General features: G+C 39.8%; 1 protein-coding gene across 7 annotated transcripts in view; it reads left to right on the forward strand.

Annotated features, from left to right (window-relative positions):
* PLEKHG1 (pleckstrin homology and RhoGEF domain containing G1) overlaps nucleotides 1-25,772 on the forward strand; it is a 127,089-nt gene that overhangs the window by 62,089 nt on the left and 39,228 nt on the right. For 6 of the 7 annotated variants that reach the window (XM_031611976.2, XM_090135584.1, XM_031611982.2 and 3 more), the window contains one exon: nucleotides 12,355-12,893. In XM_031611976.2, the coding sequence (XP_031467836.2) occupies nucleotides 12,355-12,893 (539 nt within the window). Of the gene's footprint in view, nucleotides 1-6,895; nucleotides 7,480-12,354; nucleotides 12,894-25,772 lie in introns of those variants that run through there. The other variant, XM_090135585.1, reaches the window with a different exon arrangement.

Consider the following 25,772-nt stretch of genomic DNA (forward strand, 5'->3'; position numbering starts at 1 on the left):
TCCTCATGCTACTTGCCTTGAAGAAGAATATCACCATTCCTATTGCTTACAGGATGTGAAATAAATGCTTTTGATTGCAGAAGAAAGTATAGCTGATATCACCTGTAGCTGTTTATATAAATCATAAAATAAGAAAAATGGCATGGAGGCGAACCACTATACTTTTTTACTGAGTTAGATCAGGCTGCCCAGAGCCCCATCCAACCTGGCCTTGAATGCCTCGGGGCATGGTACATCCATAGCACCCTCTGAGTGAAGAATATCCCCCTAACATCTATCTAATATCTCCTATCTTCTAATTTAAAGCTGTTCCTACTTGTTCTATCACTGTCTCCCTGCCAAAAGGTATTAGTGAAGAATTATGTTTGATCATCTGTTTATGTTCTGTTGCTGATCAAAATTACACAAACTTTACAATTCTTTTGCCAAAATCTTTGTTAATGCAACACTTTAATTGCTACATAATTTCTGAATGCCTGTAAAAATGAGATGTTTCTTACTAAAATCCTGCCTATGTAAGGAATGTATCATGCAAAAGGAGAAAAGTAGGAAAATGCCCACACTTCTTTTAACCTGTGCCTCTTTGTACTAAAATAATGGTAGTCAGGGTTTCCAAAGAGATGGGGATTTGAAAAGTGAGCATGCCAGCTAATAGCTGTGGTAACAGGCTGAACGTAGCAGAATAATAGTCATGCAGTGGCCTCTCAGCCTTTCAACATGCCCCAGTTCTCAATAGTGAATGCACAGCTTTGTTCGGCAGCCGGTCACCTCCTCAGCTTGACTGGAAGAGCCTAGAGCTCGGCATCTCCTCTGCTCCAGCTGCCTCATCAGCCCTTTGCTGCTGGGCCTTACAGGAGGTAGTTCATGGAGGATTTACAGCCTAACCTTTTTATTGTGCTCACAGGAGGAAAGCAAATGTTTTATTGTGTGAGGTTTTTTTAGAAAATAAACAGGGTTTGGGGTGAGAATGGCTCCTAAACAGTAGGCTGGGCCCTGAATTATCTGGTAGGTTCCCACGTGTAAGGGATATGGAGATGAGAAGCCTGTGATGCTCTCTATAAAAACAAGAGCAATAAAAGGAATTGTTTTCTAGCATGGTTTGTCAGAAAAGCCTACAGTTCCAACACAGAGGAAACATGTTCTGCCCCCCGCCTTCAGTGATTTCATGTCATGGTTTTAGCCTTGTTGGCTCCTTTTCTTAAAGTCTAGGCTATGCACTTTGGGTTTTGAGATTTTGATAAAGAGCCTATCTGTAATATTTAAATAAAGAGGGATTTGCTACTTGTTTGTTGTGGAAAACAAGTAACAAAAATAATGTTGGGAGTGAATGGCCCTATGGAAGAAAGATAGAATGTGAAGGAGAAACCTGAGAAGAACAACTCTGATTTGAGTTCAAGTAGAGGGTTTGAGTAGGAGTTTGTTTCTCCATTCTCTGTCTGTGATTTGAATATTGAGAAGATAAATACAAATTGTTTGCTGAGCACTGTTGGCTGTTTGGCCCACATGGATGGACTTGGATGCTGGTTAGAATTACCTGCAATCTGACAGCTAGCCATTGTGAAAGTGTTTGAGGCTGCAAGAGGGAGGTGATGTGGTACTGACTTTTGTTGTGGAAGTGAGGAAAGCAGAAGAGTGGTGACAATAATGTGATGTCTTTTCATGAATGTTTTAAATTTTTCTTACCTTGCTGTAAGATATGTGGCAGTATATTTTTGAGACTCCGTGCCCCCTCTCTTATTTGGATTTGTCAGGGTTCTTTCCATTGTAATGACAACAAATCACATAATAAATCAAATGTTTAGTAGAAATTTGAAGACCCTTTTCACTGGCTTTCCTAGTAGGGTGTTACGTGCATGTGAAGATAAACTAAATAAACTGATTCAATATAGAAGTCCATGGGCTTATTTATCTGTAGCTGTTAGTAAAGAATCCTTGTGGATTCTCAATATATGTTAATTTTAATTAAAGTCTGACTGTCTTTCTTTTTAAACTAAGCATACTATTGTTCTAGTAAGAGGAAAGTGTAGAGAAAATCTTATAATTCAGTGAGTAGGTCACTGTGAATTCCACACCAAATATTCACAGCAGGCAAATCCAAGCCTCTAATCTGTTTGTTTCTCACACTGTAGCTTCTGAAGTCTATGACTCTTGGCACTGCTCATCTTGGCTGCTGATGTGCCGGTGAGTGTTGCAGGATTAACACCATCTGTATGTGAGTGCAGTGGCTATGCTACTCTGCGCACTGACACTGCAGTGATCTGCTATTATCTCAATTATTTCTTTGCTTCTTGGATACAGAAGTCCTAATGAAAGTATTGCTTCAGCGTTCTCGATGGCTTCTTTTCATGAAAAAGCTAAAAAGCAGCACACACTGCAATATTGCCTTAAAGCAGCATTGAAAGCATCAGTTCTTCATCAAAAACACGGCTCTGTTGGAGTGTCTTTCACTGAGATACCTTAAAATTTAATGACAATATGGTAGGGGAGGAACAAAACAAGGTAAACAACTCACCAAGATGGAAAAGGATCATTGGTAGAAGATAAAAATAGAACATTGCGTGTGACTGCGCTGTTACAGGTCTCTTGTATATGGCAGCAATGAGAGATCATGAATGATGAATTAGTTGTTGCCATTTGGCAGTCCTAGTCTTCAGGATCTTATTTATGTGAAATACCTTTCTCAGCTATAGAAGCAGAGGATTCAGAGGAACTGTCACACACCAGTACTTTGATCTTGAACACCTGCTTGCATTCTTCTTATTTATTTATTTTCATTCAAAGTTCTGTGAGATTTCAAATTAGACATTACTATATGCTGCAAAAATCTATTGCAGTCATTTTTAAAGTCCTGAGTACTTCTTCTGTCATTGAATACATTCCTATTGAATTGGGGTATTGAAAGCGCTGTTAGCTTACTGTTATAAAACCTACTGTGTCTTTAGCAGAGTGGGCAAAAGAAAATGGTTTCTTCAAAAGGCAGATCCAGCCTGGTGCTGGAACCTTGGCTGTTGCTATGTCTTAGTTCCATCCTGGGTAGAATTCAAGGATTTTTCTCCTCAAGAAATAAACGTGGATACTACTTTATGTGGCTTTTAGTTTTGTTGAAGAGATAAAACCCAAAGGAAAGGTTTTCTTTTTCTATAAATGCAAACATCTGTTGGTATGACTTTGGTGTTATTATTTCAGTTCTGTTTCAAAATTCCAGTTGCTAAACTTCCTGAGGTGCAGAGGAGGTTCCAGTAAGTGTCTCTGATTCAAAAATAAATGGAATAAATCCTTCAGTTGGATTTAAAGGAAAAGTTCAAGTATTAAAAGATTCTGAAAAAACACTTTTACTTAGAATTAAGGAAACTGTCTTTTCCAGAGAACTGGCTTTTACATTTTTTTTTTTTTTTTTTTTCTGCTAGATATTCTATGAGTTTAACTGGAAGAGATGACTTGTATGAAGATTTTTTTGTGGGCAAACAAATGTTTGGCTGTGACTAGTAAGAACGATTCCTAGATGCTATAATCCCTTTTGCTGCAACTGTGCATCCCCCTGTATGGTAGGCAAAATGAACTTTATGTTGCTAGCTAGGACATGCTAAGCATTTTTCTTCTTAAAAACATCACAACGTTTGTGATAAAGCAACCAGCACACTGTACTGTACAGGGACTGAATAGCCAATGACGCCAGTGTGCTTGTGCTGCAGAAGGCTCTGAAAGGTGAACTTCAGCGGCAGCTTCTGCTCAGTTGGCTGAGGTTGGAAACTTCCATTAGCAGCAGCATGCTGGCACAACAGGGCATTTGCTGAGCACAGTAGGCTAATCCAAGACGAAGCAGAAAGCAGGCCTGTTGTACAAGAACCGTTATGGTGATGTAGTGCAGGTTATAAAGATATTAGCAGTGTGCCAGCAGAAGGCACGATCCTGTATGGTGTTGAGCAGGAAGAAGAGTCTATATGGACTTTCATTCAGGTCATGGTGTGGAATTCTAATATCAAAAGTCTTAAAAATTCCAACACCAGCACACCGAACAATTATTGCTTAATCTTTCTTAAATACCAGTATGGGCAGAGAAGAAAGTTTTGATTGCATTATCGCTCATGGTAGAGATAAGAACTGTGTGTTTATTCCCACATCTGTATGGAGTTTTCATTTAAAATCTGATTTACTGATTTATTTATATAACTGGGTCATTATTATTATTTTTTTTTCTAAAGAGAAGAGAAGCAAAGCTCCAAAGTTCCCAAAGAGATGGAAAATAAACCTTTTTGATGGGCTATAAATGGATCATTGGATCCATATGCTCTATTTACGTTGCAATACCTCAGCAGCATGTGATGGACTGTTCCTTTTGTTAGGTGTCTCTGCAGCACTGTGGACAGATTAAATAGCTACTGCAATGCAGAGAGTTATTAATACATTACATTGCACTTTCAGTAAAGATGTCAGTGTGTCCTTAAGCCTGAATGTACTCTGTGGTTGCATTATGGTGGCATTTTTTGTGGGTATATTTGTTGTTTTTTTGTTGGTTTTTTTTTTTTTCCTCAGTTTTGGCAGAGAGTAACTTATTTCTTCAATAAATCCTTAACTAATTAGCAATTGTATAATGACATCATTCCTAATTCCCCTAAACTCTGATTATTATTAAAGTTTAGAAAATTCAAGGCTTTGCTCTAAAATAAAAACAGGTCACCTTTTTCAATTTAATGCAGTAATAATGTGGTCAATGGCACTATGTATACAGAGGGAGGAAGGAGGAGACAGGGAGAAAGGACAGAGGAAGGAACAACTACGTGGAAGATAATGCAGATAAACAAAAGCCAAATCCAGGATATATGAAATGTTGGGAAACAAGGAGAAGTGGGGCAAAATCTTTATTTTTCTGGCATGTCTATGTTATCTTTCACTGATGATGCACAGTAGAAGATTAAAAACAAAGAGCTTTGAGTTTTTGGTTTCTTACACAGCCAAATATCAGTTCTTAGCATATTTTATGTGACTAAGGGGGAAATTTCCTAGGCAAATCATCACGTGTGGAGTGAACTTCTGCTGTCTGATATATGGGAAAATAAAGGAGAGCCAAGGGCAATTGTAGATCTGCAGAGATGAAGGAGCAAAGCAGAACAGAGTAAGGACCTCTGCTCCTCTTCCCCCTCCCTGCTACTTGCAGTAATGCTTGTGAAAATTCACTGCAAATTTGTACCAGTAGCTCAAGCTAATGCTGCATCATTGCAGCTTCTGCTTGCACCTAGCTCAGTGAAGCAGATATGGAAAGCTCTCTGTCACTGGCTGCCTCTTAGTCGGTCCATTGCTGGGCTAGATTCAAGCCTTCTGAATGTGGGGGACTTGACATTGCTAAATGACAAAGTGTTTTTGCTCTGTTTCTAGTATTGCTTATGTGTAATAGGACAGTAGTTGACAGAAGGAGAAAAACAATGCACTAACTCTGGTTGATGCCCTACAGGTTTGCCCATGGATTACATAAAAAACCTCCAACAGGGGTGATAAAAGTTCCATAGATGAGGTTTGTACCAGGTGTGAAGGAAGTAGAGGTCAAGGGATATGAGTTCTCAGCTGATGGCTATTTCTATATGAATAGTGATGCACAGCAAATGGACTGTAAATTCGCCACATTTAGATTATTTCATGGAATACACAGGCACTGCGGCCTGTATGGACATAAACTGAGGATATTGGAACCAGTGCTGGACTTCCTATGCCTGTTGAATGTGTCCAGAACGTGTAGATACATGATTGCCCTGTCTGAAATATTGTGTAGGCTGTGCAAGAACTGGGCAAGTGTATGTATGCATGTTCATTTTTTAATGTAAATATGCATATATTGGAAAACACTCCAAAACTGCAGGAGAAAATACTTGATTGAGAGAACTATCCCAAAGACCTCAAATGGCAGTGGAGCAATGGGTTGTAAACTGCTGATCTTTAAGCCTGGGTAAATGGGACTTTCACCCTGGCAGCCTTGAAGTTCAGATCAAAGCATTTCCTGGCTCTGTAAATGGCCTCAAGGCCACCTTCACTTCCTTTCTCTTTACCCAGCTTCCTGCTGGAAGGTGCTGAGCAAGGAGTATGCTCTTTAGGAAAACTCCAAATGAAGCCGAGGCCATGTTGTATACAAGGAGACAAGGAGTGAATTTTACACACGATTTTTAAGATTAGGGTATCTCTTTGTGGGCCTGGTTTGCACACACAGCTGTGAGAACACACCTGGAAAGGAGCCAGCAGCTGGGACCTGGTTTGATTCCTTTTACCTCCCAGTTCCAAGGCAGGAAGTGCCATCACTCCCACCATAGACCAGAAGAGCCCCTAGACTAAAAAGGCCATTACTTTCTCACAGTCTGCATTTCTCTAAGAGGAGTAAAGAAAGCTATATGTGATCTGAGTTGTCACTGTCCCCACTGCTGTGTACACAGCAACTACAACCAGCCCTCTTTTAAGGTGCCCACAAATAGTTATTCTCTGTCTCAGTAGTTTGCTTCTTGTTGCCCAGCCCATTGATTCGGGCAATTACTTGGACCACAGGACTTGGAGGCAGCCTGTGCTAAAGCAAAGCTGCTCTGGGTTTGCAGAGAGACCTGCAATCAGGGAGTCAGCAAGCAAGGTTTTGTGTTAAACCTTCCTTCTGTGTATTTCATCTCTCTTGCTCATATTTCTGTTTCTTTCTTCCCTTTACAAACAGTTATTTTCTTCTTTCTATATGTTTTTTTCCTTTTCTCTATTTCTTCATTTTTCCTTCAGTTTGTCTTCTCGCTGTTTCCATTCAAAATTCTTTTCTATTTTCCCATGCTTCACTGTGATTTAACATAGAGCATTTGGTGGCTCTGCTTTCTCATTTTCTGCTGAAAGTCTTTCCTCTTCCACTTTAAAAAGCACTGAAGTTTTGCAAACACACTGCAGAAGCCTGTTCCTGTTTATGTAAAGGCAGAATGGGATCCAGAACGATCCCTTTTAATTAGCGTTGCAGGTTCATGGGAGTTTCTAACATAAATACAGAAATTTCACAATACCAGCAGGTTATTTATTTGCTTCGTACGCTTATCAATGTTGTCAGCAAATCAAGGGGTCAAAGCATAAGGAATGCCATGGAAGCATGGGCTCTCTTTGCTATTTTTACAGCTTTGTGCCTGGAAAAATGGAAGTTACTGGGTGTTGCTCAGTGAAGTGTGCATGTTAAAGTTACCCACAGCGATGCCCATTGTCCTGTCCCTGAGTCGAATGATGTAATGTTTCATTTAAGGCTCTCAGCAGTGCTGAAGAGTCTCGGTGCACTGGGAAAAAGGCAGTGAAAAAGTTGTGAATCAGGTTTCTGCCCAGCCTTTGTGTTTAGGGTTTTGATAGATAAAAGCTGACTCATGCAATATTTCTGGCGAAGGAGCTGTATGGACTAGCAGGAGCTTCTCATTTTACCTGAGTGCCCAAGTGATGTAATTCGGGAACAGCTGAAGGCAGAGCGTGCATTTACTCCCTGCTGCACAGGTAGGTCGTGGTTTGTTCTGAGAGGATCTGAGAAATAGAGGACTTGTTCGTTCTCTGTGCAGGGAGCCAGAGACATTCCTCAGTGGTGAGATACTGTCGCAGAGGATTTTCCCTTGCAATAATGTTCTCGGGCATTAGCGGGCTCGGTTCTGACAGAGGCTGTTCTGCTTTAAGCGTTGTGTGGTGGGGAGGGTGGTTGGGCAGACAGAGACACATTAGTTGATGGCTGTTTTTTCCTTGTTGTAAGATCGCTAATAAATGGCATTTCTGTTGCTCAAAGTTCAGTTAAAATACTTGGCAACGTGTCGTTCGTGGCAGTTAATGCTGAATTCATAGTATCAAGAAATATAATCCCGCAAATAGTGTAGCTGTCTAATGTGGCTTTGTTCACAGAGGTTATTACTTTTAGAAATGACATGTTCATATTCAGAAGTTAGGAACTAATAATGTGCAGAGCTTCACTTGGGTAGCGTTCAAAGCAGAGGATGTGGGGATGTTGGGATTATTGCAGTGAATGGATTTTAAACTTTCTCAGTCAGGCAGCTGTATGACGTTAATTTTTCTAAATCCCAGTGCTGTGTCTGAACTTAATACTGAACATAGAAATTGCTATAAACAGTCCTGCTTTATTGTATCTACAACATAAATGTTTTCTTGGAGAAATGCAGATATTTCAAAGAGAATGCAGGAAAAGATTCTTGTAGTCTCATCACTTTTATTTAGCTGACCTTCCAGAGGATGTGAAGCTGCAATTTTTGGTAATGTTGACTTTGCAGATAATATCGTTGGTGCTCTTTTTCATGCCAGAAGAAAAGCAACAACGATACTAATTATGAATATAAATTGACTTGTGAGTTATTAACTGTGCTCTGTTTCTTAAAATGCCATACACAGTAAACAACTCAAAGGAATAAACACCTATATTTAGATGGGGCTTGTATTCAAATATAAAGTTGACTTAGACTGTTTTATCTCTCATCATATGCTAATGTCCTCAAGTAGCCAAGGTTGCAGAGATAATAAAAAGCCATTTATCATTACTATGAATGTAGTTAGAAGCAGGAGATATATATTACAGAAAAGCAAGTGATAAAAGAAGTTTATGCACTTCAGTGAGAAGCTGGTTATGATTATGTGCTGAAAACAGATATGGTAAGAGAGTTGCTTTGAATGCCACTTCAGTGTTGAAGCACTACTGCTGAATGAAACCTGGTGTTTCTTGTCCTTGTACCACTGTAGGATGTGCACAAGTTGTGGCTCTTTCTCAGAAGCAGACTGAGGTTGTATCCTGCCAGCATGCACCGTGTGTGTGTGTGTGTGTGTGTGTGTGTGTGTGTGTCAGTGGGGTGCAGGGGGCAGAGGGGGAGGGGAGGATTGTGGGGCTGGGGGAGGGCTAGCTGGGTTCATGCAGAGGCTCAAACAAGAAACGACCTTGTTTGGGGAGTGTTTTGCTTTGTGAGTATGGACAAATATGCAATTATCCTCCTTTCAGTGCTGAACTAACAAGTCATCACTGTTATTCCTTAATTAAAGTATGCAAATTTTAGATTTTTTTTTCCCTCCAGACTGAGTTAATACCGTTATTCACAATTCACAAAAGTTCCCAGTGTTAGTTTGGCTCATCTTTGAAAGGGTCCAGTAAACAAAAGAATGCCGAACGAAAACGTAGTGACCCGGCCAGATGTGGGTCAGGGAGCACAAGCTCCAAGCCTGTCCCTGGTGGGAGAGCTGCTGTACTCCTGGCTGTGCATGCTGCTGGCAGCTGGGTGCCTCCAGTTGCTGCTGATGCTGTGACATCGGTGGTAGTGGAGGCATGGGGATTGTGCAGCCTTATATACTTGAGAAATGAGTTTGCTTTTTATAAAAACAATTTTGTTTCCAGGAGGAATTTGTAAGAGGTTGCAGTGTTCTCTAAGGAACAGTCAGCAGAGGGCAGCCTTCTTAGCTGTGGCGAGACCAATTTTGGGGGAGGTTGTTTCCCCCCTTCACTCCCCCCAAAACAAACAAACAAAAAAGATGACTTTTTTTTTTGTTTTTTTGTTTGTTTTTTTGTTTGTTTGTTTTTGTTTTTTACCAGCCAGAAGTTGCAGAATTCTGTCTATTTGCAGAAGAGTGAAGTTATTTTACTTTAAAACTGTATCAGAGCTGTGAAAAGCTAAATCCAAACCCTGGCACAAAGGAGGAAGGATGGGCATGGGACTGCATCAACAAAGGGGGTTTAGTTTCTGTGTTTTCTGATGAAATTGTGCCTGGAGAAATCATCTAAAATATCCATGCCTGATTCAAGCAACCATGCTGCCTAGCCTCAGAGGGGCTTCTGAAGATAAACCTTGGGAGATGTTCAGAATTTTTGTTATTTGGAAGGACTGTGGCTTTGTAACAGGTAGCTCAGATAGAAATTCATGGCTGGGAGAGCCAGGACTTATCTGTCAGCTCTGGTTGATGTTAGCAGGGTGCACAGTGTTTGTTACAGGGCTTGGAAGCTGGGGACAGGAGTCTGCTTCCTGGTTGAATGTCAAGCCGAATGAACTTTGAAGGTGGCAGGCAGGATGAAAACCTGGGGACAAAGCTGACCAATATTTTCAATTACCAAAGAGTTTGCTTGCAGGAATTGATAGACAAACATACAGGAATAATGATGTGTATGAAAATGGAGGAACTTGAGTCAAATGTGTTGTATGCAATTAATTAGCCACATCCAGCAGGAGCTGAAGGTCTGTGGGAGTGCAGGTGTTTGAACAAGCACAGTTCAACTACTACAACTAATCCTTGTTGTTGTTACTTTTAATAAGCAATGACATTGCCATTAAACACAGAAGTACAGTTTTGTTTGTTTTCTTTAAGTTGTGTTCAAACCTCCCCATGTTTCTGGCTACAAGTATGTCTTGTGAAAAACTACTTTTATTCTGGCTTTGATTTCATTGACCTGGACTGTGTTTTGTTTGGATTTTGTATTAATGAGCCTCAAAGTATTTGCGGAGCAAATATTGCATATTAATGCCTTCAGGTTATCTGTGAGGCAGACAGCCTATCAGAGAAACAGGAAGAAAAAGGGAGCGTGGAGCGATGGAATGTAACAGGAACCCTTTGTTTTCCCACTAAACGTGGCTAATCAGGTGTTTCTTTGTCATGTAATTTTCGTAAAATCTTCTGGAGTAACTTAGCGGAAGGGTATCCCTGTTATCTTATTTATCCTGTGCATTTTTCATCGGGGTTTACATCTGCACAATAATGTTGTGCTTTCTAACTTAACTTGAAAAATGATCTGAAGCTGATAGCAAAAATATATTCTTATCAAAAACGCATACTTTCTTATCACAAGCAGTAGGAAGGCAAACACCTTTGTCCATACCCATTTTGAAACAAGAAAACTTCACTGCATTCTTCAGTTTTAAATATTTTCCAGATTTCTTGCTTTATATTTTGTTTTGGAGCTTTTACTTCATTTGGTTAATTCGAGAAAAATCAGAAAATTTGATTCTGTGCTGATTATGTGCTGCAAATATGCAAGAACCTGACATAAAGAAGGGCTGCAGATCTTCACCCTTAGAAGACAAAACCAGAGGGACAGAAATACCAAATTAGATTTAAATTTAATGGACAGTTTCTTGTTTGATAACAAGAAAACTGTTCTCGACATCAATTCTACACATTACCCTGAGGGCAGTAATTTTTCTTAACAAAAAGCTGATATTATCATCACTAAAATGGTAGTATTAAATACAAATTTAATCCTGTGCATTCAAAATGGGCTCCTATTTGTTTGCTTTGAATTTTGCTTTGGAATGATTGCAGCAGAAGCAGTATTCCCTTGCAATTGCAGGGAATAAGCAGTCCATCAGTATTACTTCTCTTCCTACATTGCCACAAGTTTTTTTGTCACAGAACAGATATTCCAAACTTCTTTGAGTTTGAGACATGGTTTTTGGGTGAATGCTACTTGCTGAAAGGAAACTTCAGGTGTTCAGTTTATCTGCAGCTGCTTTTGCAGGTTCTCATGGTGCACTGCACACAACTTGGTCAGAGAGAAATCTGCACTGCATCACAGAAAATGTCCTTCAGGTCATATTGTCAATAAAAAGAAAGTAGATTCAATATGTGGACAGGAAGACAGACATCTTATTTTGTTATTGCATTGATTTGAAAAACAGCTTTTGTCAGTTAAAAAGGGGTAATGTTCTGGCTTGAGTTGAACAGGTTCAGAAAATCTACTGGATTACTGGAAGGCAGTAGCATTTGGCAGTGCTGTTTCCTGTGGGAATTATTTTTTTTTTAAAAAGCTATGTTATTTTCACTGGGAAATCATTCTGGTTTTATTGTTTCTGTATAAGCTGCAGTGCTGGTAAATGATAAATGCTTTTAGTTTCTGTTTGAGTGGGTTGACCTTGCAGTATTCAAAATGGACGATACTGCTATGTATCCCTGACACAATCCTTGAGTTTTCCAAAGCCTCCAAACCATGGTCAGCTCTCAAACTTAGAGATAGAAAGATCTCTTCCCAATGGAGTTTCTTAACCTTAGGGGAAATATTTGAGTTGTATCTCTGTCAAGGCTCTGCATGAGAGAATGCACATGCTGATGCCAAGCCCAGCACCATAGCACATGAGACCAAGAAGGGATGTGACAGAGGTATATACATGAACTGGAAGTAGTCTGGATGTATGCAGTAGCCTCCAGTGGGATATCACCACCATCTAAAAAGCGTTAGATCTACAGCGATCCCCAAATCGTATCATTCTGGTTGTCTTTTTTTGGAAAAATAAATTTGCCTCAGTTTAGTGTGCAAAGCTTTAGAAATGTCTGTTCTCAACTGTGAGGTTATATGGAGTAACAATGATAAAACCACTTTTTCTGTTTGTTTTTTTTTTTTTTTAGATGACTTCCACTTACCTCTAGATGTTTTACCAGCTGTGACGGAGGCCCTTGACTCCAAGACAAAAGGAGAAGATCTGCACAAGGAGAGCAGACCTTTCCGCTGCTGTGAAAAAAAAACCATGGACCTGTCAGACAGTGACCGTCCCGTCAGCTTTAGCTCCACTTCCTCCTCTGCTTCCTCCAGGGACAGCCACTGTTCCTTTGGAAGCAGGATGACATTAGTTTCAAACAGCCACTTGGGCCTATTTAACCAGGAAAAAGAAACAGGAGCCATCAAGTTAGAATTAGTCCCAGCCAGAAGGTTTTCCAGCAACAAACCACGCAAGAACACCCCTGCAGAGCACGAGGATCCCGAGGAGAGCCTTGAAAAAAAGCTAAGCACTCCAAGGAAGGCAGAACCAAAAGGAGCAGGCAAAAACTGTGCAATGTCCCTCGTGACAGAGCCCACCAGTCCCAAGCTCCTCTACGTAGACAGAGTTGTCCAAGAGATCCTGGAGACAGAGAGGATGTATGTACAGGATCTGAAAAGCATTGTGAAGGTAGGAATCTTGATTAGAATTATGTTAACTGTTCGTTAGTGCTGTGTTTTATACACTTTGATCTCACAGCAGGATGAATAGACCTTACAATGGAATTGAGATTTGCTGGTTACCTAGATGAAGGTTTTCATGTGTAACATCATTGTTTCTGTTTATTTCTTGCTTTTATTTATTAGATGAATTTAAGCTTGATAGTTATTTCTTGAAGAAATAACTATCCTGCAGTTGATGTAGTAGTGAGTAGTGACAAACTCTTTGCAGTAACATTTACCAAAAAAAAAAAAAAAAAAGTCAAAAAAGAAAACCAACTGGAAAATATAACTAGAAAGAAACAGCAGACAGCTTGTTTGCACTTTTAAAGGTTTTGTCTGAAGAATTTCACTTTTCCTTTCATAGAATCATTGAATAGTTCACTCAGTTCTAACCCCCCGATGTGGACAGGGCTGCCTCCTGAGGTTAGAATGCATAGAGCCCCATCCAACCTAGCCTTGAATGCCTCCAAGGATGGAGTACCCACAGCTTCTCTGTGCAACCTATGCCAGTGCCTCACCGCCCAAAATAATTTCCTAACATCTCACCTCTGGCTGTGTTCTTCTAACCAATTCTTTATCCACTGATTAGTCCAGCCTTCAAATCCATATCTCTCCAATATAGAGATAAGGATGTGGTGTGGAAACACATCAAAGATTTTGTACAAGTCCATGTTGTGCTTCACTCCATTGCAGTAGGTCATCAGGTTGGTCAGGCATGATCTACCCGTGGTGAAGCCATGCTGGTTTTCTCTGTTCACCTCCTCGTCTAGCATATTCCTAAACATATCTTCCAGGGGGATCTGTGCCATGATCTTCCCAGGTTCAAATGTGAAATTCACTGGCCTGTAGTTCCCCAGGTCAGCCCTCCTCTCTCACTCCCCATATTCTAGTTCTGCAAGTTCTTTCCTGCCTTTCTGTCTCCCTCACAGCTGCGGTCTGTTCGCTCCAAGTCCTTGACCTATATTATTGAATGTGACATGTGCTTTTACTGGATAACCCTATTGTTTGGCTGTTACATGAAGGAATAGTGTTTTCTTTAATATCAGTTCTGAATGGATGGTGACTGTAGCATTTATTAGCAGTGAAGAAATTTTTCTCCAGCCCCCAGCTGAATATTCGTTTTCCCTTTCTAGTACAGGGTAAATTGGGATGAGTCCTGTAGATTGTTCTGGTCAATCCACAAACTTGCAACTGTGCCTATTAGTCATGTTCTTTTGTGCTATTAAAGATGACAGTGAAGTTCCTTGGCTATTGTTTGTAGTCCACATACTTAGCCTATGTAAGTATGTTATGACCACCCACAAAGAAGAATTTCTTTGGATGTGTATGCGCTGTTTGTAGAATATATAGCTTTATGTAGATGTGTGAGTTAATTTGCAAAAAGGAAAAATACTGGTCAGGTGAAGATGATTCCTCTGCCAAGTCCTGGCCCTCTGCTCACCTAATCAACACTAGAATGAGGAGGAAAAAGATTTTTAGGCTTTGTTAACAATTGCAGTTTTCAATTACTGCATGCATACCCACCCCTCCCCTTGCAAAGTCTCACAAAGGAATCTTTCTCTTTAAGGTTTCATTTGTTTCTGTATCTGCTGTTGTTTCCATACGTGTAATTATTGCTAGAGTTTCATTTTGGTAGTCTTAAGTGTTGTGTGTGTGTTACAGAAGCAAGTTCACATTTATGTGCAGTCACTGATCCCCAGGCACGGTCCCACTGTTTCTGGGAACTGTAACCCCCACTGTTCTTCCTATGCAGTAAACTATGCAACTTGAGATAAAGGAAGCCATCATTAATATCTTGATTTTCCTTTTAGAAATAGGAAGGCCAAAAAATGCTTGCTAGAAATGTTTGAAGCACAACTACAGTAGATGTAGATTAAATGAGGCAAATGCCCTTGATGTTATGAAAGAACTTGAGGTATTCACCTTTGAAATGCCAAAGGGTATTTTCTACAGCATTTAATAAATAAAAAATCTTGAAAGATTCGTGTGGCACTATAAAGCTATTTGAGAGATGGAGTGGTTGGCAGCACAACTTTTTTTTTAACTAAATGTTCAGGATCCAAGGGCTTCAAAGGAGCTCTTTTCTACGTGGTGAAAAGAGTGGGGAATCAGCTTCCTCAGCCTGTGCATGTTCTTCACTTGGTTTCAGGGAAGGGAGATGTGACTGGAAACATGTAATGGAGGGGCCCATTTGTCAATGTTTCTCAGTATTCCTTTCTCCCCATGTTACCTTAGCAATATTGCAGTGGTTCACCTATCCAAGGGTGGTGGCTGTAAAAAGGGTGGGATGCTTCTACAGACATCTATAGGAGTGCTGTAGCCTTTGAGGATTTGATTATCTGGGCGTCTATGACTTGAGGCCATTTAGTTTGGCAGTCAGATGACTGGTGCGGAGCCAAACTAAGATGAAGGGAAGCAGCTCAATCTGTCTTATTTTCCAGATAAACTTGGGTCAAATTTTGGCAGCTGGTTAGGAAATGGGTTGAGAATGAGAAAAGGGGAGCTGGGGGAAGGTTGAATTACATGTACTTCCTATCACATGTATGGGAATATGAAGGTGGGAGACGTTGGAAGAAAGAGCAAACAACAGAAGCAGTGCTAAGTGGAGAGAGTAAATAATTAGAGGGGAAACAATATGAGGAAATAAGTGAAAACCAAAGAAGTGGAAATCTGATGAGAGGAGCATGAGTTAAGTGGAACTGGAACACTCCAGTGGCAGTGAGCAGGGTGCAATACAGCATCTTATGCTGTCTAAAAATAATAGCAAGGTAGTAAGGAGAGGAGTATGGGGTTCCCCTTCTCTCCTCCCCCTCTTTCCCCCTCTTTCTTTTTCTTTCTTTTTTTTTTTTTTTTAATGAATTGAGGAAGGAGAAACAAGACAACCAAAGTACAAACAGACAACAACTGAAAAAATGTCAGACAGACTGAGGATGACATGAAGACAAAAAGGGAGAAGTGAATAGGTACTATTTTAATTGCCCTCTGTTTCTAGCTGAGAACTGTTGGTACAAGCTTTCTGTCCTCAATAATGGAGATTTGCTGATGTTACATTCTCTGTGGACAATGGCAAAATACTTAATAGGAGCATGTTCTTATTTGTTTCCAGCACTTCAAAACATGTTCTTGCTTCAGAACTTAGAAGGTTTTAAAACTCTATGTCTATGAATTTACCCTCTGAATTTCTGTTGAGCATGTTGAGCAGAGCATGTTTGTGATGCATGATCAGAATTTGCGTTGGATTTTTTTAATTCTTCAACACACATTAACAATTGTGATGTTGTGCAAAGATATGAAGAGTGTTAAAGTATTAAAGAGTGCAGCTCCATCAAGCTAGCCATGTTAATTTGTGAAAGGATCAACTCAGAACCACAGACTGCATGAGATTGGCAGAGATCTGGAGGCCAGCTGGTCCAAACCCTTCTCAAGCAGGCATAGCCAGAGCAGGGTGCCCAGGACCACACCCAAGTAGCTTCTGAAGATCTCTAAGGAAGAGAATCCACAGCCTCTCTGGACAGCCTGTGCCAGTGCTCCATCACTTCACATCGTAGAAGTACTTCTTGATGTTCAGAGGGAATCTCTTGTGTTATGGTTTGTTCCGGTTGCCTCTCATCCTGACACTTGACACCACTGAAAAGAGCTTGTCTCTATCCTCTTTGCACTCTTCCATCAGGAATTTATGATGGTGAGACCTTCCGTAAGTCTTCTTTTCTCTAGACTGGATAGTCTCAGCCTTTCCTCATATGAGATGTGCTGGACGCAGTATTGAGCTCTGGGATACAGTGCTAGTTACTGGCATCCAATTAGATTTTGTGCTTTTAATTGTGACTCTCTGGACCCAATTTTCAATCCATCTCTCATGCATCAATGGCTTGTCTGAGAAGGATGTAATGGGAGATGGTGCTGAAAACCCCCTTGAAATCATGTTAGACAATGAGTACTGATCTCTCCTCATCCACCAAGCCAGTCTTTTCATCATAGAAGGATATCAGGATTGTCAAACATGATTTCCCCTTGATGAATCCATGCTGGCTACCCCCTAATTACCTCTGTGTCCTTCACAAGCCTGGTTTCTAGGGTTAGTCATATACGTATGTATAGAAATGTTTAATTAACATAGACTGCATGATATTACATGTAGGATAAGATGCATAGTACTAGAATCCAAGTTAGTTCATTAAGAGTTAGCCTAGCATAGTGTTTCAGGAAGTGTCTTCTCAGCTTGCATAATCCGTAGAACATATAGGGCTAAGCATGCTCTACATAAAGACTATGGAGTGACTGGGAGAAAATAAAATTTCACCCCTTTGGATGATTTCATTGACCCACTGTTAAAGTAAATTAAAAAGACATAAATTTAAATTTGCTTTTGAATATCCAGATGGTTTTTGTTCTTAACAGTGCCAAATTGTCGAATTGATGTAGAGATCAGCTTCATAAGACATTGCTAATATGATTTCTATGTGATGCTGGATCTGCTAAAGTTCTCCAGCTTTCTTTTTACTGAAGTATTTCACTGATTTAGAATGAGCAAGGGGAGGCTGTGTGGATGCAGTTTGGGCTGCCTATGCTTAAAAACAACTGTTTTTCTAGCAGTACAACAATTTTGTATGTGACCTAGAGAAACAGTTGAATTATTATTGTTTTCAGGAATGCTGCTGTGATTCTTGCACAGGCAAGCATTTTAACAAGGATAGACAAAACTTTTCCATTGTTTGGTTTATTTTATCAGATGCTCTGTTAAGAGTAATTAAAATTTTGAATTAGTACAGCTTGAAGCATGTTTTGGGCAAGTTTAGGAAGAGAAATTGGATACTTCGGCTTCCTGCTTATGTCATGCTGACAGGTGTACTGGTCAGGGCGAAACCCACAGACTTTCTCCTCTTCAGGATCCAGCCTTACTTTTTCAAATAGCAGTTCAATTAGAATAAACATAGACTTCGTTTAGAGTCACTTAATCAATTTCTCTTTTTTCCTGAGTAAAAACCTTCCCCTGAGTTTATAATAAAACTCAGTATTTTGTCTTCTGGTTTATAGAAGTTAGAAGCCCATATTCATGATCTGTACAAATGCTTTTATCTGTAGAAAATGGCTATACATGGCTAATTTACTCTCATGGTGATATGAGCCTGTTGAGGACATCTGGGTCCATTGCATGAACCTCAGATATTTGATATAAGAACTCACATCATTAAAATAATGTTATTTAAAAAATTGCTGGCATTTGTACAAATCTGTAACTAGAGGAGAATGAAGCTTTGTCAGTATGTTACAAAACTGATACAAAGTTAAGCTTCAGGAATCTTGGACCGCATCTGCAGTGTGGGAATCTTCTTTCATGTGTGTGAGTTTCAATACCCTTTCACCGGAGACATATTTTTAAACAATTCCTACTAGACCAGTTGAAGTCTCTCTTCTGTCTTCTCTCCCTGTTATCTCCTCTCCATAGTTTTTTTTCCCGTCTCCCCAACCACTTTCTTTTTTTAAACAGAAGACTCCTCAATCAAGCCTTTTTACTCAGATAATCCCATTCTCCTCTGCAGTCTTCTGCCTGCAGTCTTCCCAGTCATCTGTCATCAGTCTTTTCTCTGTAATCCCATTCTTGTCCCCAGTCAGTCCATACTGTCTCATTTCCTCATGTGATTTATCAATTTTTAATCTTTGTTTTCAGTCTTTTCTGGCTCTAAATCTCTCCCTGCAGTCCTCTTGCCTCGTCTGAAGACACACTGAAATAGCTTGTCACAGTCTTTTTGCCAGTTCTAGCATAGTTCTCTTCTAAGAAAAGCTCAGCTTTTCCCTCATTTTTTCTGTTCTCCTGGCATCAACTTCATCACCATTCGTAATTTTTCTGCCTTCTAAATTATGCTGGCATTCAGTCTCCACCTCCCAGTGTCCATCAAGTTTTGTTCCTGTTTCTCCTTCTTAACTTTCTGTAGGACTCTGTTGTGTCTCCTTTGTCCTGGAATTACATAGCATGCTTCTTTATGACACAAAATTTGCAGAGGGTCACTGAGACACAGTAACAATCTTTTCCTGGTCTTTCTTCAGAGTAGCAGACCTAGATATGTCTCGTAGCATTTGACAATGGCAGTTGTGGGTTAAGACCTAGCGAGAATGGAAATGAAACAGACAGAGGACCATTGCAAAAATTTCCTATTGTGAAAATATGAATTTGAGGGGTTTCACTCCTCACCCCTGTGTAATTTCAACTGTGGGGAGGTTTGTACAATGACAAAAATCATGCTCACTGAACAAAGTCTCCATTGTGGTCCAGTCTGCTACAGAACCTTCTTGAGGTACAAGGGGATTTTTCATGCCCCTGCTAGTCAGCGTAGGGGTGCTTCTTGGAGCAGAAAAGTCACCAAAATTTTTCAACATGAGCAGAAGTAAGTATGTTTTCGATTCTTTCTGAAAAATCCTTTTTTTGGGAAAATGCTATTTCTGATTTCTCCTGAAGCAACTCAGCAAGAAGGCAGGCTTCTGAAAGGAATAGCTTCAAGGTGAGCAAGTCTGACAAAGTTATGTCCCTTTTGTGTGACAGGGAGAAACCTGGCAAGGATTGATATTGATGTTTGCCGTAGACAGTGTTGTGGCACCAGTGATTGAGGGAGGCTCTTCTGGGAGGAAGTCACTATCGAAATTTTATTGTTCTAAGTTTCCTGTCTCTGCATTTAGAGTATGTTTCTTCCTACATTTTAGGCAATTAGTTAAACCCATAACTCTGAAGACTGTGCTGTGCTACTTCTTGATAGTGTCAGTAAAAGCACCGCTGCTTGTGCATTGCGTTGTTGTGCACTAAGAGAAAGTTAATTTCTCTTAGGTCGGAATAATGATGTGGCTAATGAAACTGCAAATGTTTGTTCCTATGCTATGCTTAAATATTCTCATTGAAATCTCTTTTTCTATGGCTGCTGTGGCTGAGGGAGCTGGGATTGCTTAGTCTGGAGAAGAGGAGGCTCAGGAGTGACCTTATCACTCTCTGCAACTGCCTGTAGGGAGGTTGTGGTGAGGTAGAGGTTGGCCTCTTCTCCCATGTAACTAGCAATAGGACGAGAAAGAATTGCCAAGAAAGATTCAGACTGAATGTTAGAAAATAATTCTTCTCTGAAAGAGTGGTCAGGCCCTGGAGCAGGCTCCCCAGGGAGGTGGTGGAGTCACTGACCCTGGAGTTGTTAAAGAAACATTTAGATATTGTACTAAGCAACATAGTTTAGTGGGAAATATTGGTGATAGCTGGACTGTGGGGCTGGATGATCTTAGAGGTCTTTCCTATCGTTGGTAGTTCTGTGATTCTAAGATATTAGAAACAATTTCGTCTCCAAAAGAGTGGTCCTTTTTCCTTTGAAATTTCTCTTGCTATGGCTTTAATTTAAATCCAGATTCATTTTTACTTATCACCTGTGCTGTTCTTTCTGACTAGGAATTGGTCCTTAATGCCATAAAAAAAATTTGGATGAGCAGTTTAATTACCTGCAAAACAAACTGATAATGACAGTGATATTTTTAGCTGTGATTAGTATTTCATACCCTTCTGAGCCTGTGAACTTTCCCACTGCTTCTGTTTCATCCATGAAGGAAGAGCTGTGTCAAATTCTGATTGACCTCCTCAGGGACAGCAGGGCTTAAAAGCCAGGAAAATTTGAGATATGGTAGCTGAAAGAAACTAAGTTGTGCTTGACTATCTTGAAACATATCTACTAGGCCTTCTTTGAGTCAGTAATGTTTATCCAGCTGTATTGGAGATCTTCTAAGTTTTGTTTTGATTCTGAATTTGCTGTTTGCAAATCAAGACCTTTTTTCCCCACTGGAGTCTGTTGAAAGAAGAAATATGTAGAAGAAACACTGGGTTTGTTACCAACCAGATGTAAACAGCTGTTCTGGCTACCTTAGAGAAATAGTTACTCAGACTTCTTTTGTCTGAGGCAGTAGGAGTATCCAGTTTTCCCAGTGGGCTTCTTGCTTCCTGAATGTGAGCCATCCTAAAGAAACCTAAAGTGGTGGAAGTAAACAAATAATTGTTCACGTTTATATCTTAAATAGTTTTAGATGAAGTAGTTTCTGAAACTCCCAGATCTTGAACAAAAATAATTTGCCACCTATGTTTGTGTCATCATACATGCCCTGAAAAGAAAAATAAAAAAACAAAAAAACACACAAAAAGGAAACCAAACCCAAAACCTTGCTTTTTTTTTTGTGCATGTGATAATGATTTTGGGCTTTAGAAAAAGATATTTGATATTTGTAAAGCAGGAACATGGAGTTGTGAACAACCAGAAGTAATCTAGCTAACTACTTCAATGGTGAAAGGGAGCTGCTTATATTGTAACAGGAACAGGGAGTTGTTTGTGTACTAACATCATACAAAATATGCAAAGCCACAATTAAATATATGGATGTGTATGTTGTTTTTCTTGGTTGCATTAACATTACTCAGTCTTATTTCTGCTAGTAATATTAGTAATATTCATGAATGTTCTTTATTCAGCACACTCCTGAGCATTTGAAAGTCACTGGATAAAATGTCAGCATTGCCTTGTGTTTTCTGCATCTGAATTTTGCATCCAGGTCTTACCTTACAATGAGACTGTAGAAACTTTTGGACAGGCCTTCAGTGTGTGGCTGGGATTACGTGCATCATGACAAAACAAATGCATAGCTGTAACTTTGTTGCAGGTCAGAGCAAAAGAGTGAGTTATGCTGCAGTAATAAGTATCTGTAAAGACAATTAGTCTTTTCTAGGTTCTAGGTGGAAGATGAGCAGCAGAGATAGCTGCTGCTGTGCCAGTGACCTGAAGAATTGCTGAAAAGCCTCTGCAACTGTTATTGTAATTCTTTTCCTGCAGCAGTGGATATACTGCTTGACTCTGCTATCTGTAGCCTCCTACATGATTTCTAAATGTAAATATGTATAGGTTAAATGGAGAAAGTTAATTTCCTGTGGGATGGGAATTCTATCGCTTTCCTTTTGGTGGGGGAGGGTAAGAAGAAGGTGTAGTTACATAGGGAATGCATGGCTTAGGAGTGTGGGTGGTCTGCAAAGGATTCTGAGTGTGAAACTTCATTCTTATATCTATACTGAGGGTGGAGTGTGAGGTTGTACTACTCTTGCGTGGCATGAGCAGAGCTCTTTTGCAATTTAGAAAGTTAACCTCTGCCCTACGGTTGCCATTTGTTTTCTAGCAGTGATGGGGAGCTCTGGAAAGTGGCACAGCATCTCTGGGCAAGCAGGTCTGAGGAGGGTGCTTAGCACAACTAGGAGGAGTAAGTCAGAACTGAGAGGCATGGGAGAGGAAGCACTGCTTAAACCAGATCATTTTCAATATCTATTTAAATGCTTTGATAAGATGATGCTTTTTTGCAGAAAGTTTGGACTTTCTGTGAAGAAATCCCAAAATTTGGAAGTGATATCTTAAATTGAAACAAATTAATGAATCTGCACTCAGACTAGAATTTCTAGAATCTTAATTACTGATTATTGCCATTCTTCTTCTGGTCCATGAAAATATTTGACCACTTTTTATTTTGTTATACCATCATTATTATATATTACTTGTCAGTGGAATCTGTTCTACTAATCCATACTCTCTAAATGTGAAAGCTTAACAAACTACACAGCACTCTCTCTCTTTTCCCTTTCACCACTTCCATGCTCTAAGGTGTGTCACTGGCTGCAATTTTTTGTGGTTTCATGAGAAGACCGTTTTGCAAATAATATACTGTCTTAAATTTTCAGATGCAATCCACTCACTGCTATGACCTTCCATTTAATTGTTTGTTACTGATAAAATCCATCCAAGTCTGGGAAGTATGTTGTTAAGAAGGTTAGGATAAATGTGTGTTTAGGATGTGTGCACATTTTCTCCGATATGCTGGCTTTGCATTTTCATTCTTTGGAAAACAAACAGTTGCAGTTTCCTTGCTTGTGTTTTGAAATTGACATTTCTCTTCTGGAACATCTCATTTAATTTGCAAGCATATCAAGATCTCCTTAAAAATGATAACATTCATTTGCCTTACGAACTGGGGGAAGTTAGTGTAACAGGACAATAGTCTACCAGCATTCAAGTTTCTTTCCTGGGTGGCTCAGACCTTCAAAGACTAAATGTGCCTTACAAAATTTCTGTTCATTGCTTGATTCTGTCTTAATAAAGTTATAGTCAGGCTATGTAAGCTCTGTTGTGAGAATTAATGTAGATATCCTGAAGAATTTTGAGATTTATTAATATATATGTATTGGAATTATTAATTATTGCACATTTTTAGATGGTACCTTTTGAAAAAAAGCACTAGGTTATTGAGTGCTGCTGCTGATTTAGATAGTAGCTTTAGATATAGAAATTCGTAGAGTACCTACTTCGTCTGCCTAGTGACCCCAAAGTGTTTGGCATCCTAATTGCTGGTTAATGCTCTCATTTTGTTGTCCTCATTATTGTAGTTTATTTCTTCTGTGTTTCCTCTTATCTTTAGGAAGCCAGTTAGATGGGGCCCTCACACTGCTCTTCAATGACATGTTAGTTAATTACTGATAGCATTTATTATCATCCCATAATCTCCATCTGTTCTCTGAATTTACATCTTATTGTATGTCTGAGTAGCAATTCTCAGTACCAGCTTCTGGGCAAAATTCCTGTAGCTGTGATTTGTCAGTCGGTACTGGCTGATATCTGAAGATAAACATGGAACGTAGTTTTAATCAATGGGTTACAACTTCAATAAGTTAGTGTGCTGAAGAATATAAGTGGCATTACATATGAGTTTCTGTTCCCAGTGGCTTACCCATATCATCTTTGCAGATGATGTACGATTTAGGGGACTTGTCTGTGCATGATCCATGAATCCCAGTTTTGTATTGTGAGTGCTTTTAGTGTACCTCTATCAAATTACACTTTGATTTAACTGACAGCTTGCCTTCCAGGGTGTCTTTTTAGGGTGGGAAATTTTGGCATGAAATATCTGCAGTTGAACAAGGGAACATTACTAAACTGTGATTGTATTTCATTCAAGCAAAAATTCACTTCTGCTAAGAAGGCAAAATCCATGAAGAGCAGTCTGTCCTTGAGGTCCTGTAACTAGATCTCCTGATTGTTGTGTTGTTGACACTGATATGCTCTAGAAGTTTTCAGACTTTGTATACAGCCTCATGCATGCTTGTGCTCTACACAGACACAACTGCTTGATGACATCTAAACCAAAGAACAAGCATATTATAGAGGTGCAAGTCATAGTGTTAGGACTCAGAAATTCCTCGCTGCTAATTTTGGCGGACATATGCTCCTTCTGTTGCTTTCCATGCATGAAGAAGTCACTAGGACTTACAAGGTGTCATTATTTCTAGTCCCTAGTATCTGTAAATGAGGCAGTGTTGTAATATATGTAAGGTGAGTGAGGGAGCCGTGTTGATTGTAGAAAATTTGTCACTTGCTTGAGAACAACTACATGAAAAAAGTTATTCTCCTATTATTCTGTAGATGGTAGTTAAGTTGACGGAATGCTATGTAAGTACTGGATTCTGCAGACCCCTAACTGTGGAAAATGTATGGAAAAGTCTCTCATCATCATGTTACTCTACACTGTTATGGAAAGAAAACTGAAATGTGCTTCTCTATTTTTAGTATTTCTTCATATCGTGTTCTAACGAGTGCTCGCTTGCCATCAATCTTTGCCCTTTCTGCATGCAGTCAGTGGGTATCATCTTACTGGATCATGATGCCGGCTTTATTGCTGTAATCTGTAGGCTGTGAGCCCAACTGCCTGTGCAAACTGGCTGCACAGAGGAAGCCGGCCATAAACAAAGGTGAGCTTAGACAGCTTCCTCCATCCACATGGTGCTTGGAGCAAGGACTGATGTCAGCAAGGCAGCATCCTGCCACTTCAGTGACTGCTGCTCTGTCTGGAAATAGGAAAGGAAATAGATCACAAACAAACAGATTGTATAAAACATGGGAGTTTTCAGAGACTTGTTGACTATTGATAATGGCACATATTCTCCTAACCCTTCTCCCATGACAGTGGGGTTAGGATACTGCGAGAATGTAGATGGCTGTGTTTGGGCCCACAGACAAGCTCTGGAGGGGCTGAATTTTCCACAGGGGCAGGGCTTTCTCTACTGGCACTGTCAAGTGGAGATTTATGTTCAAGGTACTGGGAATGTAAAAGGAATGAGAAGGAAGAATAGGAGGGGCGCAGAACCTGTACATGCTTTGGTCAGTGTGAAGATTTTCAAGCTTCTGATGTCCTTAAAAAATAGAATATTATAAATAAATAAAATCTGCACTTTCCACTTACAGTAGAAGTTGGAAAGACATGCTCACAGAAATGTCATTCTTTATTGATTTATAGTTTTGCATGTAGAGAAGCTATATAGGGGACATTGCAAGTATTTCTTTTTTTCTTTTTTCAAAGTTTGATTTATTGTCAATGTCTGGAGTGGAAATTAAAGCTTTGTGGGTATTTTTTCTGGGTTTTGTTTGTTGCTGTTGTTGTTTTTTGTCAAACTGTCTACAATTAAAAGTATTCCTATTAGAAAAATGTAAGTCTTCAGCTGTATTAGCCTGCTGTGCAACAGCATGATTGTGCTGCTTACAGCCTAAGATGATGGGAGCATTTCTCATGCAAGATGGAGATACCGGCTGATAGCTACTGAATTCTCACTGACACAGGAAAAAACATTTGGAAAGTTACTCCTCTCTTTGTTAAATCAGTACTGGCAATCTATTGAAGCACAGCTGCTTCTGCTTCTCCGGCAGAGGAGCTCTTGAACAGGAGGTTAAGGGCAGTAATTATCTTGATAGGTATGAGTTTCTGCTTTTCCAAGTAGGAGCATGTCAGGCTGTCTGATGAAGGCTTAAAG

The sequence above is a fragment of the Phasianus colchicus genome, chromosome 2 (assembly GCF_987193195.1).
Source record: "Phasianus colchicus chromosome 2, bPhaCol1.hap1.1, whole genome shotgun sequence".
In the NCBI taxonomy this organism is placed as follows: Eukaryota; Metazoa; Chordata; class Aves; order Galliformes; family Phasianidae; genus Phasianus; species Phasianus colchicus.